Raw genomic sequence first — 18,199 nt, 5'->3', positions numbered from 1 at the left:
TCCTGGAGCCCCTTTCAGGAGTCCAGTGCTTTTTGTTGTTTCACTGTTTAGGCAAAACAATATTGTGGAAATCTGTGTGCTCAATTGTTTCCCAGATGCTTTTTCTGCTTTCTGTTATCAGAATGTAAGTTATACAACGATAATTAGTAGCGGCCATGATTTACTTTCACAATTTTTGTCCTCTTCTTTTTTGGCAGTATTAGGGGTTTGACCTCTGAGCTACACTTGAGCTATACCAGCCTTTTAAGCTTAAGGTTCATTTTTAGATAGGGTCTGAATTTTTGCTTGGGCCCTACCTTGGACTCTCACCCTCCTACTTAGGCCTGTTGCATCGCTGGGCTAACAGGGATATCCTGCTAGGCCAAGCTTATTTGTTGAGATGGGGGGGGGGTCTTGTTAATTGCTCAGGTGCCTCCATTTGCAATCCTCCAGATCTCCACCTTCTGAGTTCTTTAACTTATTCTCTTGGACATATACTTTTATATTCTTAATCTCATACTGGACGCTTGAAGTTATAAGAATTTTTGGCTTAACAGTGGTATGTTCTTAAGTCTTTCACATATTCCCACATAATAGGTTCTCAAAGCAGGCAAAATATTTTAATAGCATAAATTACACATATAAAGGATGCTAATCTATGAACTTTGTAACAATCTTCATATTTGTTTAAGCCTCGTTTGATAAGTGCTAAAAAAAAAAAAGTCAAATTTAAAGAACACCTTTCCTGTAGTACTTAGTCTGTTTCCAAAGCAGGTATGCATTTCTGAATTGGACAGTTCATTTGTTACTGTCCTGAGTAGTTACTCCCATCTCATTCGAATGTAATTCATTCTCTTCTTTAAAGGTGCTCTTTAAATTTGATTTATTTATTCAGCTTTTCTGAAGCCTATAGTTTTCTTATATTAGGGAGAAAAAATAGGAAACATACTAATATCCATATATACACTTATGAAGTGAATCATTATTCAACTTAAACCTGGCTATCATTCTAACAATGCAGAATATTTGTGGATGTATATGTGTATAATTACAAAGAAAGAATGGAACACTCTTGTCTGAATAAAACCTAGAACAAGCTTGCTTGTGAAGAACTCCACTGTGAATATGGTCAGCCAAAAGAATAACTGTTTTAAGCCGGGCACCTGTGGCTCACGCCTGTAAATCCTAGCTTCTCAGGAGGCTGAGATCTGAGGATCACGGTTCAAAGCCAGCCCAGGCAGAAAAGTCCATGAGACTCTAATGTCCAATAAACCAATAGAAAAACAGAAGTGGCACTGTGTCTCAAGAGATAGAGTGCTCGCCTTGAGCTGAAGAGCTCAGGGACAGTACCCAGGCCCAGAGTTCAAGCCCCACAACCGACAAAAAAAAAAGTGACTGATTTAGATTTTATTTTTATTTTTTATTTATTTATTTTTGGTCAGTCATGGGGCCTGGGCGCTATCCCTCAGCTCTTTAGCTTGAAGTGAGTGCTCTACCACTTGACTTGGTTAATTGGAGATAAGAGTCTCATGGACTTTCCTGCCTGGGCTTGCTTCGAACCATGATCAGATCTCAGCCTGAGTAGCTAGGATTACTACCGTGAGCCACCAGCTCCAGGCTTAGATTTTATTTTTAAGAGCAAGTGTGTGTGTGTGTGTGTGTGTGTGTGTGTGTGTGTGTGTGTGTAAGAGAGAGAGAGAAAAGAGAGAGCGTGGGAGAGAGGAGAGAGGGAGAGGGAGAAATGTGGTCAAACAAATCTGGAGCCTTATATACAGTTGTAATGGCTAAACATATTGTACGTTTAATGTGAACAAAGATTTGGAAAAAGATTTGAAAAGTGGTTTGTACCATTTTGATAGCACTCTCTAATTCTTTGACTTGAATTTAACTTTTCTCATTTTTAATGTACATGTTTTATCTGACTAACAATTCAGATGTTTAAATTCAGATATTGCTTTGTGATCATAGTGTAACTCAAAATTCTTATGATTTACAGCTAATCGTTCTTGTTAAATATTATATAAATTCTGAATTATAAAGGTATAATACTATCTTTTATTTTTCTTTAGTGATCTAGATTCAAGATGAATAGTGATCAAGTTACACTGGTGGGTCAAGTGTTCGAGTCTTATGTTTCAGAGTACCATAAGAATGATATTCTTCTAATCTTGAAGGAAAGAGATGAAGATGCTCATTATTCAATTGTGGTTAATGCCATGACCCTTTTTGAGACCAACATGGAAATTGGAGAATATTTCAATGTGTTTCCCAATGAAGTATTAACTATTTTTGATAGTGCACTCCAAAGATCAGCCTTGACAATACTCCAGTCCCTTTCTCAGCCTGAGGATGTCTCTATGAAGCAGAATCTTCATGCCAGGATATCAGGTAAGTCTCTTAATAAATGTTGCTGCCATGTCATTTTCTAGGACCAGTTAAAGAGATTATAACCGCTTCAAGTACTGTTGAGGTAGTTATTTATACTTAAAATGTATATTCTATGTATCCCTGCCAGTCTCTTCTTTGAGATCACAGTGATTATCTTCTGGGATCCTTGTCATATGAACAATTGGAAGGGAGGAGATGTGCGGTCAACAGTATTTCTGAACCTGTATTTCTATGTGTATGTAAAATTGCTATGAGTATCTGTGACTACTAATAATAATGAGAATTGGTCATGTAAGAATTAGGAAACTGGGACTGGGAATATGGCTTTAGTGATAGAGTGCTTGCTTAGCATACATGAAGTCCTGGGTTTGATTCCTCAGTATCACATAAACAGAAAAACCCAGAAGTGGTGCTGTGGCTCACATGGTACAGTGCTAGCTTTGAGCAAAAGAAGCTCAGGGACAGTGTTCAACCCCTGAGTTCAAGCCCCAGGACTAGCCTCCCCCCCCCCCAAAAAAAAGGAAGAAGAATAGAATTAGGAAAGTGGCAGATTTTGTCCATTGATCTTCAAAACATTTTAGGAAATTTATTGTTTTATGTATTAAGTAGCATTGTACTGGCCACCTATCAGGACCTCACTATTTTTGTTTCATGCATGACAGATGAAGCATCTTGATTTTTAACTGCAGTAGAGCAAACGGCAACTTCTGGTAGCCAAGTTGTGTCTTTGAGTTCCTTCCACCAAGTCTTTGGTTTTTGCCCCTTAGTTTTTGTTTTCAAAATGATGATGATGATGATGATTTGGCTGTACTAAGGCTAGTGCTCTACCTCTTGAATCACAGAGCCACTTCTAGCTTTTTTGAGTAGTATATTGGAGATAAGAATCTCATGGGGACTTTTCTGCCCAGGTTGGCTTCGAACCATGATTCTCAGATCTTAGCCTTCTGCGTAGCTAGGGTTAGCCACTGGTGCCCAGCTTTCAAAATGATTATTAACAGGTGGGGGCTGGGAAGGTGGCTCAGTGGTAGAGTGCTTGCCTTGCATGCATGAGGCCCTGGGTTTGATTCCTCAGCACCACATAAGCAGAAAAAAATTGCCGGAAGTGGTGCTGTGGCTCAAGTGGTAGAGTGCTAGCCTTGAGCTGAAGAGCTGAGGGACAGCGCCCAGGCCCTGAGTTCAGACCCCATGACCTGACCCAAAATGATTATTAACAGGTGGATGGAAATGAAGAGCCAGTCTTAACAATTTTAGGAAAAAGAAGCACTAACTGTGTAACAATTCATTCCAGGAAATCATTTCTTGGAAGGCAGTACTGTATCATGAAAGAAAAGGGATAATTGGTTAGAGCTACTTCTCTGGTTTGGGAAACTTAAGTACTTATTGCTTGTGGGCCTGCCTTCCTTTTGTACTTTTGCATCAGAATAGTAAATAGCATAAGGTACTTTGTTACTCAGTGGAGGGAAGAAGTTGGTTATTTTATCTCACTAAACCTGTTTCTTCACATGCAAACTCACTTCTAGACTCCCTATCAATCCCCAAACCTCCTAAAAACACTTTCAAAGTATCATCATTGTATAAATGAATAAAGACTGGTACAGTTTCATTTTATTTTTTGAGAAAGGCTTGGCAAAATTAAAAGCATACTCTGGAATATTTAAGGCATTCATTAAATTTAGCCATTAAATTCAAAACCATACATTCCTTTCATTAAAAAAAAAACTTTGCATACCTAGGAGGATTGGCAGCCAAGACTGTTCTGAGTGAATAGCATGAGATCCTATCCAAAAAAATAAAGCAAAAAAAATCCAAGTGGTACAGTGGCTTAAGTGTTACAGTGTCCACCATTTTACCTTATATTACATTTGAGGGAAGTACCTATAATCAACAAGAATATTTATTATTATTCCAAAAAGTTGAGTTACTAGAGTAGAACTACTTAAAAGCAAATGAATGTTTAAAAATGACCAGATATTTGAAATAAGTGAAAAGTAGCTTTTGTATTTCCTACTCTAAAAAAATTAAGATTATTAATAATTATGCTTAAAAGCATTAAATAAACTCTTCCTAGAATTAGTAAGGATTGTTAAATGAATCTTAACATGGAAATGGTATTTAGGAAATGGTTCTGGTTTCTCCTTATGTTTAGATACCTTCCCATGCAATTTAAATATTAAAATTCTCGGAGTGACCCTATCCATTTCACATGAACTTAGCCTATTTTTAAAATTCTTTGAAAAACTAAATTGTAAAATATGTTGCTGACTTAGTAATACTCATTCTATAAACATGGTGCGTATATGAAATTGCTAGACTCGGGAAACTAAAAACAACATGATTTAGGTCTAAGGGAGCTATGTGGTTAAGCAGTTACCAGATGGCATATGAATGCCCATGGGTACATGGGAACGTACATGTTAAACAGCTGTGGAGGAGTTTAATGTCAGACTGCATGTTATGTGATGGCATGCCTCACTCAAGACAGATGGAGGTATTTTAGCTCACAGAACAGGGTGTATTTAAATTTTCCTAGAGGGCATCACTGGACATTTCTAGAAGGACAAGTAAGCTAGTAAAGTATGAAGGTGTACCAGTCAGTATGAATAGCATGCAAAAACTGAGGGCTGGAAATAGTCTGGTTTAGGTATGTTGAAAATCCCTCTTGGCCATCAGATGAGATAATTATTTAAACCCCAAGATAGTTCTATATTCACTTTCCTTATGAAAATAAGAGTTTCTGGTGTATTTTTCCAGGAAATACATTGAATTTTATTCTCTCAATTGTATTTCTGACTTGGTCTTTGAGAATTCCGTCCTTCTTCGCTCCCTCCCTCCCTTCCTCCCTCCCTCCTTCCCTACTTCCCTACCTCCCTCCCTTTCTTCCTTCCTTCCGTTCATCCATCTTGGGGCTTGACCTCAGGACCTGGGCCCTGTCCCTGAGTTCTGCTCAATGCTAATTCTCTACCATTTTGAGCCACAGATCCACTTCCGGTTTTCTGGTCATTTATTAGAGATAAGAGACTCGGGAACTTTACTGCCCCAGCTGGCTTTGGGCCATGATCCTCAGATCTCAGCCTCCTGAGTAGTTAGGATTATAGATGTGAGGGACTGGGAAGATGGCTCAGTGGTAGAGCGCTTGCCTTGCATGCATGAGGCCCTGGGTTCAGCACCACATAAGCAAAAAGAAAAAAGCCGGAAGTGGCGCTGTGGCTCAAGCGGTAGAGCGCTAGCCTTGAGCTGAGAGACAGCACCCAAGCCCTGAGTTCAAGCCCCACGACCGATCCCCCGGGCCCCCCAAAAAAAACGATTATAGGTGTGAGCCATCAGCACCCGGTTTTGAGAATTTTTATTAACTACATCTTACCTAGTTTATCTCAATGGTTCACATGAAGAGGCACACAGTGAACACCAAAGTCAATGAAAAAAAAACACCCACGTTACTTATAGCTGTGGTTTGTAGACATTAATGGATATCAAAATTATCTAGAAGGATTTTAAAACATTACTGGGCCCACTCTAGAGTTTTTAATTGAGAAGTTCAGGAACAAGACCTAGGAATTTACATTTTCAATGCTTTCAAATGCTGCTTATCCAGGACCTATATTTTGAAAGTCACAGACTTAATAGAGTGGACCCGTGTCTAGTACACATACAGATATACCAAAAATTTATTTGTTCTTTTATAGTAACATTTATTTACCTTTGTTTTTTATAAAATTTTAAAACATCATGGCATTTCCTCAAGATTTTGGAAATAAGTTTGTTTTCTGACAGCCTCAACTGTGAAGTTCATGCCAATTATAACAAAGCACAAAATCACAGAGCAAAAGTGTGGATTCTTTAGTATCAGAATGTGATGCAACCTGAATAATGTGAATTAAAAAATACAGCCATTTAAAAATAAGCAAAGTATGCTTCAGTCTTGAAAGCTTAGAAAAAGGGATGATCCGGGGAGATGCTAGCAGTGACCATCTGGTTTATCCATACAGTATCACTTTGTGTATGGAGAGACTCAGCCAACCAAAGGAGGAAATTCAAACCTGAATGTACAACGATAACCAAATATTAGGTTAATGTAGCCCAGCATCTTAGTCAATTTACTTAACCCCTTTGCTTTTCCCCTCTAGACTTCCCAGACTACACTGTGGTAGTTATTATTGTTGTTCGGCAAGGAGAAAACTTGCTAACCATAGAAAATTCCGGTATTTATAATACCTAATGTGGTTATTTCTTAGGAGTTTAGCAAATCTGACAGACCAGTCTTTAATGTGCACTGTTGCCAGATTTTTGTGCCACTAAATTCTGGGGACAATAGGCCACTGGATGTAAACCAGTGAAACCAATTTACCTGATAAACCTGTTAAAAGGTAGTCTTTAATCACACACAGTATCTTCCCACTGTAGTGTTGGATCACAGGCAAACCTCAAAATGGCTTTTCTGCCTAAAATTTTTCCTTGGCACTCTGTACTTGCTTGCTTTTGTGGTTATGGTTTTGTTTGTTTGTTTCATTTTATTTTTTGGCTATGTCGTTTGTTATTTTGAGATTGGGTTTTGCTCTGTGCCAACTGTCCTTACCCTCTGGACTTTCCCACCACCTCTTGAGTGCTGGGGTCACAGGAGGTGCTACCATGCTTTAGCACAGCTACTTGCTTTCCTGGTGTCAAAAATACAATTTTGTAAAAGATAAAGTGGTACTGGAGTCAAGCTTACAGGTAAGTCAAGGCTTGAAAACACCATCCTATTTGTGTCACTAAATCCTAACTGGAACAAACTAGCCTGGCACTATGGAACTGTTTGGTCATCTTGCTACCTGCCCTTTATCACTCTGCTTTGTTATTGACTGAATTATCAATTGATTTTATGTGTGTCAAGCAGCAACATTGTTTTTGTTAAATGTGATTATATTATATCCTGTATTTACAGCCTACTGAGATAATCCTCCTACAAGAATCCATTTCTTCTTTCTTTTTTTGTTTTTGAATCTTGAATACTAATTAAATATTTTTTTGTTTTTTTTAAATATATATATATATTTATTGTAAAGATACTGTACAGAGGGGTTACAGTTACATGAGTAATAAGTACATTTCCTATTGAGCATTGTTACCTCCTCCTTTGTTTTTCCCCTAGCATCCTTTCCCTCTCTACCTCCCCAACTCCCCCCTCCCCACTCTCAGGTTTTTGTAAAGTTCGTTGTCAACATAGTGTCTTGTACATCTCATTGTTACAATGGGTCAACCTCTATCCTTGTTTCAGCTTAATTTTTCTTTCCATGAGAGAGTTTTAAGTCCAAGCTGGCCTTGAATTCAAGATCTTCCATGCGCGCGTGCGCGCGTGCGTGCGTGCGCGCGTGCGTGCGTGTGCGTGTGCGTGTGCGTGTGCGTGTGCGTGTGCGTGTGTGTGTGTGTGTGTGTGTGTGTGTGTGTGTGTGTGTGTGTGTGTGTGTGTGTGTGTGTGTGTCCCTGTAGAGAGACCATGCGTCACAATTTCCAGCTTACTAGTGCGGCCTGACTCACTAACTTGGCCACCTTTTCTTTAGCCACATAATTGAGGCTTTGTTTGTTTCTCATTTGTGGAGAGGCGAGAACGTGGTGCATATCTGCATCCACTTGTTTCCTTTCTACTCCTGGCTTAGATATATGCTTTTAAGAGTCCATTGATAATTATAATCTTTTGGTTTTTTTTTGGGGGGGGGTCTGGTTATGGGCCTGAACTCTGGGCCTGGGCGCTGTCCCTCAGCTCTTTAGCTCAAGGCTAGCGCTCTGCCACTTGAGCCACAGCGCCACTTCCGGCTTTTTTCCTTTTTGCTTATGTGGTGCTGGGGAATCGAACCCAGGGCCTCATGAATGCAAGGCAAGTGCTCTACCACTGAGCCACCTTCCCAGCCCTTCTGTTTTTTTTAATTGGGTTGATAACCAGATTTTTTTCTTAAGTAAAACAAAGATTTTCCACTTGTAATTTCTCCCCATGAGAATATTACATGGAATAAGTCAATGAATGATGTTTTCCCATCAGGTTTGCCCATCTGTCCTGAATTAGTGAGAGAACACATCCCTAAAACCAAGGATGTAGGACACTTCTTATCTGTCACTGGAACAGTGATTCGGACAAGTATGGTGAAGGTCCTGGAGTTTGAGCGGGACTACATGTGCAACAAATGCAAGCATGTTTTTGTGGTCAAAGCCGACTTTGAGCAGTATTACACCTTCTGCCGACCATCTTCATGTCCCAGCTTGGAGAGCTGCAATTCCTCAAAATTCACTTGCCTCTCAGGCTTGTCTTCATCTACACCTGCTAGGTGTAGAGATTACCAAGAAATAAAAATTCAAGAACAAGTAAGTGATCAGATAAATGAGAAAATAATAAAATTGACTTGGTTTTTCCCTGTGGTCAAATTGCTCTATTAGAAGATATGGATTTTATTGTATGGATATAGAATGGATACAAATTAACTTGTGTTATCATTTTATAGAAATTCAAAGCCTAAAACTTGTTCATATATTAAAATACACTTTTTAGAAACCATAGAATAATCACCATTTTGGATAGATCATTGACAAGAAGATTGTGGAATGACTTAATGATGTTAAAATAAAAGTGACTATTAAGAATTCTCTAGTGCTGGGCGCTGGTGGCTCACGCCTGTAATCCTAGCTACTCAGGAGGCTGAGATCTGAGGATCGCAGTTCAAAGCCAGCCCGGGCAGGAGAGACCGTGAGACTCCTATCTCCAATAAACCACCAGAAAACCGGAAGTGGCGCTGTAGCTCAAGTGGTAGAGCGCTCGCCTTGAGCTGAAGAGCTGAGGGACAGCGCCCAGGCCCAGAGTTCAAGCCCTACGGCCGACAAAAAAAAAAAAAAAGAATTCTCTAGTAACTGTTCTTAAACTAAAGGATAAGAGAAAAGCCAGTTTAACCCGTTAAGCATTGTTAAAAGCACCATTTGGAATTCAGTTCAGTTTTATTTGTTGTGCCAGATGAAGTATTTATGTAAATACTTTGACACAGGAAAATGCACTCCTTTTTTCCCTTTCCTTAGCTTATTAATCACAGACTATCTCATCCAGAATAGGAACTTGGCAATTTAAGACTGGCATGTTAGCTTTTTACTGTGGAGGATGTCAGTTTTTCTGTTTCACCATTTTTTTTTTTTTTTTTGGTCATGGGGCTTGAACTCTGGGCCTGGGCACTGTCCCTGAGTTCTTTAGATAAGGCTAGCACTTGAACCACAGCGCCATATCTGGTTTTCTGATGGTTCCTGCCCAGGCAGCTTTGAACCTCCATCCTCAGATCTCAGCCTCCTGAGTAGCTAGGATTACAGGGGTAAGCAACCAGCACCCAGCTTGTTTCACCATTCTTAATGCACACTTCTATTACACTGTCTGTGGGCCAAGATGGTGGCTATCGTGTCTTTATTCTAGTCAGTGGCTGGGAAGAGGAAAAATGGTGGATGCATCTACCATCTAACCAAATCTCTACTTGAGCAAATTTTTTTGGCTGCATCATATATCTGCTTATATCTCACTGGGCATAATCATTTGACCATACTATGTGCAAGGAAACCTGGGAATACACTAAACACATGTCCACATGGAATTAAACCAGGTTCTGCAACAAGGAATAATCATTGACTAGGTGATTTATCCAAGGTCATGTGTAACCAGAAACCAGGAAAGAAATGCCTCTTTTCTAGATAAGTAATTTTGTTATTTAGTTTTTGAACATATATTTACTTTGATCCTCCACAAGGAAGATCTGAAGCTAATTTTCATATTGGTGCTTCTTAAACTGATTCTAAGAGTAATTTTCAAGAAATATTCCTTGAGTCTCCATCATAATTTTATTTATGGTAATACCTGAAATATGGAAACAGTAATTTTAACTACTAGTAGATTCTGGATAATTAGGCAGTATGTTGAGTGTTTTCTTTTCCTTGCTAGGTTCAAAGGCTATCTGTTGGAAGTATTCCACGATCTATGAAAGTGATCCTAGAAGATGACTTAGTAGACAGTTGCAAATCTGGTAAGAGTGAACCTTATTTTTCCCTGTGGAGATCAGTCTTTATATGATGTTCATGCTGGGCTTGAACTCCTGGGCTCAAGTGATTCTTCCCCTTAAGCCTCCAGAATAGTTAGGACTATAGTATAACGTACTTAATAAGAATAAATTTCTCAAGCTAGATGCATGTAATCCTAGCTACTCAGCTGAGTTGAGATCTGAGGATTATGGTTCAAAGCCAGCTTGGGCAGGAAAGCCCATGAGACTACTATTTCCAATTAATCACCAAAAAGCTAGCAGCTGAGCTGTTGCTCAAGTGGTAGAATGCTAGCCATGGGAAAAAAAAATGTTCAAGGACAGTGCCCAGGCCCTGAGGTCAAGCCCAGGATCAACGCACCACACACACACAGGAATTTCTGTCAGCCTGTATAGGAGGTCCTAAGTACTGATTAGAAAAAGCCACTGTTTATTTCTCCCCAAGGTCACTAGCAAGGGAATGTAGAGGATTAATTACCCTTGTTAGTAAACTGGCATGGAGGAGGGATGTCCAAGAAGTGGGCTAGAGTTTAGGGGTGTAGCTCTGCTGGTTATTTTATAGACAGCTGGACTTGTCCATGGTCAGTTAGAGTTAGGTGACAGAACTAGGGCAGGAGTACAGATTCACTAACTGGACCCAGGCTCTTTTCTGTGTACCACAGCATATTAGCAATTTGAAAAAGAACAGCTGTTGTGAGGGCCATATGAAACTGCCATTCAATGAATACTTGAGTAAATGAAAGAATATGAATTAGGATTTCAGAATAAACTAAGTACTGTACAAATGCAGGCTACTGTTAGTAGAATAGTAGTCAGTACTTATTAAATACTCAGTATTTGGAATGAGGTAATTCACATGCATTATCTAACCTAATTCTCATTATAGTCCTATGATATAAATCTATTCCCTCTTTGTAGGAAAGTTGTGTAACTTGTTCAAGGTTACATAACCAATGGGAATAGAACTAGGATTTAAATCTAAATTTGATGAGTTACTGTGTTTAGTCACTCTTCAATGAGGTGCGTTTTCCAGTCACTCTTACTTTAGAGTATTACAAGTAAGTTCTGTATATCTAAAGTTCTTCAGTTAAATAATGTGGAGACTTAATATAACCTGTTAGAATCATCATACTTGACTGTTTGAAATTGAAATATTTAAGTTTAAAGGTATCTAGTCATTTTTACCTAAAAGATTTGGGGTGAACAGAATCATAAATGTTTATTCCAGATTGGTTTAGAAAAAATCTTGGCAAAACATGTATAAAATACCTATTTAATGTGTTTGTCAGCATCTACTATGAAGTTGCCTTTGGCTAGAAATGTGTCTTCTGTGAACTGGCTCCACCACTTTCATGTATTTAGCATTTATAAAATACTTTTCTTCAGGAAACCTAAAGTTCTACAAAGAACACATTACACATTGAAATTTAGAGAAAGAAAAGCATTTTGCATCAGCAAAGAACAGGAAATTGGCACAGTCTTGGTTATAAAGAATTTAGCTGTTAATCCTGAGACTGTTGTGCAAAGTATAAATATCAGGATTGGGTGTGAAGCCTGTCCAACATCCCACATTCAGTATGATTGAAATTTGAGAAGATTATGCAGTTGTGTTTTCTTTTTGGTTTTGGCCCCTTTTGCTCCATTATTGAAGTACTGAATGCCAAGAATTCACATATATTTGTTGTTAGCTGATATAGTATAAGTAATAACAAGCACAGATACCATTTGTGAATGTGCTGATAAATTACCTAGGTTTTTTTTTTTTTTTTTTTTTAGAAAAGTATACAAGATGAATATTCTGATTATTACTGATAGGAAGTATTCTCTGTTTAGGAAGGAGCCACTAAAGGAACAGGCTGGTTGACTTTGTAGAAGAGATATTCATTGATTTCTTAGTTCATTCCTTTAGTTCATTTTTTAAAGAAGGGAAAGCAGTGAAGAAAATATTAACAAATGAGAATCAAAATAAAAATGAACATTGAGAAATTAAAGTAGGCGCCAAACATCACAAGATTGTCTTTTCCTAACACCAAGTTGATTATAGATTCGCCTTCGGGCTATAATTCTCACACCTCTTCTCCAATTGCACTCTTGAGATGATGCTCATGTCACCAACATAACGATTTATAAATCTACCAGAAAACTATTCCCAGTGAAGAGCAATAATTTGGTGTTACCATATAGATTCTGAAAAACAAAAATACTGATTTCACCTTTAACTGTGCAGATAAAAGTGCCTGTTTTAAAAAATAATAATTGAGAATTTAGTATATTCTTTTGCCCCCAGATTGCTGGGGGATTGCTTTCTGGATGAGCATGTATACTCTAAATCCTACTGTGGATTGCATGTGTCTGTGCCCAGCATGCAGACTCAATTTGATGACTTTTCCTAGGTGATGACATCACTATCTTTGGAGTTGTAATGCAGCGTTGGAAACCCTTTCAGCAAGATGTGCGCTGTGAGGTGGAGATAGTCCTGAAAGCCAACTATGTCCAAGTAAACAATGAGCAGTCTTCAGGTATTGTCATGGATGAGGAAGTTCGAAAGGAATTTGAAGAGTTTTGGGAATACTATAAGAGTGATCCTTTTGCAGGTTTGTGTTTAGGACATAATGATAACACATTCAGTTGTAACATATGCTGTGATTTATAGACAGTCTTAAATGCTGTGTAACTCTCAGCTGAGTTCAAAGCATTAGGATCTATAGGATCTACCCAGTCTTTTGAAGTTCTTTTCTGGCATGCAGACTTTTATTCTTAGCAATTTTCTTGATCACAGATCAAAACTGATGCTGCACCCAGCCTTGCTTATAGCTACATAAATTAGATCTCAGTCTTTTACTCTTTTTCCTTAGTGTTTTAAATTCTTTGATTAGAGGACAGGAATGAAGAGGAAGATGAGAAATCATTAATAGATCCCACTAGCAGTTATAAAAAACAAACTGGAAATCACCCAAGCCTAAAGAGTCAGTTTTGTTGAGAAAAGGTGGACTGTAACTTGGTAACAAGAATCATCCCAGTAGCAAAGGACACAGACTCTGGTATCATGCTTGAATTATTTGTATATGGCCCTCTTAATTTACTTTAGGAAGAATATGCTTATAGTAAGATAGTAGTTAATATAGGAAGAGAGATTTTAATAAGGTTTCTAGGTGACATCTGAGCTTTTTGTCTTTTGCAGGAAGGAATGAAATACTGGCCAGCTTGTGCCCTCAAGTGTTTGGGATGTATCTAGTAAAGCTTGCTGTGTCTCTGGTGCTAGCTGGTGGGATTCCAAGGACAGATGCCGCAGGAACAAGGGTCAGGGGTAAGTACCACTGAAAACTTTTGAGAAGTATGAACATATATAAGAAGAAAGCTAGACTTTTTCTCTCCTAAATTAAAACTGCTTGTTGAGTTTTATTTTCTAAATGTAGTTATTTAAAGCTGGCAGTTATGTTTCATATTTAAGCATAAATTTGTATCTGTTAGAAGCTAATTTCTCTATTTCCAGAAAGATTGAATCATTAAAACTTGTCAATAGTTCTATACTTCTGCTATCACCGATGAGAATAGCACAAAATAATACTTTTATATTCTAATTACTGTGTTTTTTCTTTTGGGGGGGCGCGGGATCCAATCATGGGGACTGAACTCTAGGCCTGGGCGCTGTCCCTCAGCTCTTCAGCTCAAGGCTAGCGCTCTACCACTTGAGCCACAGCACCACTTCTGGCTTTTTTCTTTTTGCTTACTTATGTGATGCTGAGGAATCGAACCAAGGGCCTCAGGCACGCAAGGCAAGCGCTCTACTACTGAGCCACCTTCACAGCCCTACTGATGTTTTTTCATTGGATCCCTTGATCACTATTTAAGAGGAAAAAAGTTAGAAATAGTGGATTTTAATGTCTCCAAGTCAGTCTCTCCATCTGTAACTACCGGAGTGTTTCTTTAGCTGATACTCCAGTCATCTGCCTGCCGATTCCCCTTCTGCTGGTGGGAATAAATGTGCCATCTGCACGAGATGCTGGTATAGGTCACACATTCAAGTAAAGATAACTAAAATGTAATTGTATCTGGAAGGTAGAAAGCTCTTTTGCAGCTTAACTGATCTGAATGTCTCTTATATGGGCCCTATTAAGCAAAGTGTAACCCAAAAGAACTAAAAGGACATTATTATAAATCAGACTTAACCGGTACTCTAAAACCATCCATTGTAGTACAAAATACTAATTATAAGGTATATGAATGTTTTTTGCTCACCTATTATTTGGAAGGTACTCCACTAAATGTTGAACTTAAATATGGATTTCCAATTAATATACTTAGAAAATACTTGAGGAATACTTTTTGGTCAGTGAAATGATATGTTTCATAGAATTGTTATATTCCATTCATGTTATATTTGAAAAATGAGTACTTAAGTAATTCTATGATATTTTAAACTACCAAAATTTTCATAAAATGAAAATCTTTTAATTGTTCTTAAATGATCTAGTAAGTATAAAGCATTTATAAAGTCTCCAGCACTTACAAATACCTAAATACAAATAGAATAAAACCTTAGTATGACTTGTATGGAAAGCTTTAATCACAGTAGTTTGGTATTTAAAAAATAGATAAAAATCAAATCAGAAACCTTATATGCCAAGAACTTTTAAAATGTTAAACAGGGCTTAAAACATCTGGAAATAGCATACAATCTATTAATATGATATATATTTGAAATGTCATAATTCAGTAATCAACTAAAAGTTGCTTTGACAGTTAACTTTTCTAAAGATTTCCTAGTTAAATCCTTTCTTGAATGTCCTTACATAAAAATATACATCAAAATAGTATAGAAAATTTGTTGGCATTCCATATGAACTATTTTCTTTTAGATTCACTATACTTATAATTATTCATGAATCCTCTCATAGAAATTTAAAACATTACATATTTTATTTTTCTAGGTGAATCTCATCTTTTACTGGTTGGGGATCCTGGTACAGGGAAATCTCAATTCCTCAAATATGCGGCAAAGATTACACCAAGATCTGTGCTGACCACAGGAATTGGATCTACTAGTGCAGGTATTTTACATGATGATTTCAAGTAATTTAACATTACTATAGGAGCTAATAAAATGTTTTTTTCTTTATGAAAAAGCACCTATGAAAGGATAAATTCCTTGCTAAGTTTTTAAGTTACTGCCAAATATTAAAGGAAATATACATTACTTTTGAAGCTCTAAAAAAATATTTTTTTTAAAAGCGCCATCTTCAACTTCCTTAGGCACCTTAATTTTGAACAGTGCTAGGATTTTTGTCAGTCTAGTGATTATTACCTTTATATACTTATGCAGTAAAATGTACACCTTACTTATCTGGCATTTTATGAAGACCTAAGCAGACAAAACATCAAAATAAATAGGGAAAAGTTCACTTTACAAAAGTAAATAGATGGCATGGGATGTAAGGCATTTTCATGACCCTAAATTTCATGGGCAATGGTAGCCCCTACTGAAATTTCATAGACTTGAGATTTATCTGTATTTAGAAAGCATACTTTTCACATATACAAGGAGCTTCATTCATACGTGTAGATTTTTCCATAAGCTTAAAAGCTTTTGTAAACAGAATGTAAAGGTTTGATTATAGAACTGCATGGCTCAAGTGACAGACAGAACATCACCATTGACTATAGAATCTGGGGTGTGGCTCATGTGGCAGAATGTCTGGGTTTGATTATGGGCCTGGCTCAAGTGGCAGATTGAGTATCAAGGTTTGATTATAGAACTGGGGTTGTTGCTTAAGGCTGACAGAATGTCAAGGTTTGATTATAAAGCTGTGGCTTAAGTGGTATAGAGTACTTGCCCAGTAAGTATGAGGGAGGCCCTGAGTTCAAACCCAAGTATGAAAAAAAGATTTGATTATAAGGTGACTTAGGGAAAATGTTTTCATTGTTTTGTATTGATAAACAGTTAAACAGATAGTTAAACAGATAAGATCTTTGGTCTCACACCTTTTACAAGTTAATTGCTGCTTATTAAGAGAGTCTCACTTCTTTGGCCTACACTCAAATTTCTTATGAGAAGCTGTACCTTAAAATCTATCATTCAACAGAAAATGTCCCACTAATAGTCCTTTGTAAGTTAAAAAGAACTCAGACTTCAAAATATAGCTAAAGTAAATTAATAAATGTTGACAAAAAGGAATTTGTGAATTGAATGGGTAAACTTAGGGATATTGGAAGTAAAAACTATATAAATATAAAGAACCAAGTGCATTTTACAATCCAATATCGCACTGCTCTAGAATTTGTGTAAAATGATACAGCAATTATTTGTAATTATTTGTTTCCCAAATAATTACATGGAAAGTTTCCTAATTACAAAGAATGCCAAGAAAAAGTCTAAGCCATCTCATAGGCTACTAATAATTTCTGACTATTTGAGAAGTTTTATAAAGAACTGGGTGCTGGCTCAGTATAAATTGATTAGTGTTACAGTGTTTTTAACTTTTCCCTCTTTAATCCCAACATCATAATCCAAACACAAAAAGATTATGTTAATATCGGTATTAATGGAGTTGTAAAAAGGGTATTAAGAGCATTTTGCAGCTGCGTGTCCGTGGCTCACGCCTGTAATCCTAGCTACTCAGTAGGCTGAGATCTGAGGATCGCAGTTCAAAGCCAGCCCAGGCAGGAAAGATGGTGAGACTCCTATCTCCAATAAACCACCAGAAAACCAGAAGTGGTGCTATTGCTCAAGTGGTAAAGCGCTAGCCTTGAGCTGAAGAGCTGAGGGACAGCACTCAGGCCTAGAGTTCAAGCCCCACAGCCGACAAAAAAAAAGAAAAGCATTTTGCCTTTTTTAGTGTCCATCTTATAATCCAAATATGAAAGGAAAGAATAGGAAATACAGGTTTTACAATTGTAGAGAATTTGTTGCTGCTACTTCCCAACACAAAAGATCAGACTGACCTTTCTGTAAACTCTCATTGCAAACCCTAGGGAGGCACACTGCATACAAGTGGGGTACTCATGTATTTTAAAATGTAAATATATACTTGCATTGTAGGATGATGCCTTAACTTATACCAAAGAGTTTTAAAGCTTTGAAAATTGCTGCTACATTTTCTTGGTAAAGGTAGTAACTACAAATCCTAAAACTGTAGTATGATGAAGCAACAGAGAAACCTAAGGTTCTAAATGAGTGTATGCATGCATGCTTCTTTAGATTTCTGAAAATGTTTTGGAATTTAAATGGTACCCTCATTCCCAACCTATTTACCTATCTCTTCTGTTCCTGTTTGTATTCTCTAAACACAGCTATTTACTATGATCAAAAGAAGAAAAAACAGTTCTAAGCCTTGCAGCTATAATTCAGATATAGTATATAAATGAGGCTAAGTGGGGAAAAAAATTTCTACATGTGGGGTTATTAATTTTTGTTCTTAATCTGTTTTCACTGATTTTTAATTTTAAAATTACCTTACAGAACATAAAGTTTAATAAAGGTATGTTTATGTCCAAAATTCATTTTTACAAATTGACATAAAAACCTAATAATTTGATATCACTACAAAGTTATCCTTTATTTATAATTTAAAACTCAGCAGTGAATTGCTTTATTTGGTGATTTAGTTTCCTAGTAAGCATATATATCTTGTTCCTTCAATATTAATCACTGAGCTCTTCATTGGAAAGTATTACTTTTATTTTCATTTTATTATTTTAACAGTTCCTTTTAATTGCAATTAGACAAGATTTTTCTACATATAGTTTTAACAGTCTGAAGTATTTTATTTTTAAAATCTGAACTAGTTAACTGACAATATTCT

At 37.2% G+C, this 18,199-nt stretch overlaps 1 protein-coding gene across 4 annotated transcripts in view; it reads left to right on the top strand.

The window, feature by feature from the left end:
- The window catches only part of Mcm9 (minichromosome maintenance 9 homologous recombination repair factor), a 70,373-nt gene that overhangs the window by 999 nt on the left and 51,175 nt on the right, over window positions 1-18,199 (top strand). For 3 of the 4 annotated variants that reach the window (XM_070015324.1, XM_070015320.1, XM_070015321.1), the window contains exons 2-7: window positions 2,049-2,367; window positions 8,381-8,700; window positions 10,304-10,385; window positions 12,791-12,991; window positions 13,579-13,704; window positions 15,329-15,448. In XM_070015324.1, coding sequence (XP_069871425.1) covers window positions 2,064-2,367; window positions 8,381-8,700; window positions 10,304-10,385; window positions 12,791-12,991; window positions 13,579-13,704; window positions 15,329-15,448 — 1,153 coding nt within the window. In that variant the 5' untranslated portion in view covers window positions 2,049-2,063. The remainder of the gene's footprint in view (window positions 1-2,048; window positions 2,368-8,380; window positions 8,701-10,303; window positions 10,386-12,790; window positions 12,992-13,578; window positions 13,705-15,328; window positions 15,449-18,199) is intronic. The other variant, XM_070015322.1, reaches the window with a different exon arrangement.

This window comes from Dipodomys merriami, unplaced genomic scaffold (genome assembly GCF_024711535.1).
Source record: "Dipodomys merriami isolate MVZ:Mamm:240054 unplaced genomic scaffold, mDipMer1.0.p SCAF_112, whole genome shotgun sequence".
NCBI classification, from domain to species: domain Eukaryota; kingdom Metazoa; phylum Chordata; class Mammalia; order Rodentia; family Heteromyidae; genus Dipodomys; species Dipodomys merriami.
The sequence above is the reverse complement of the archived record's forward strand: the minus strand, read 5'-3'. Positions and strand labels throughout refer to the sequence as shown.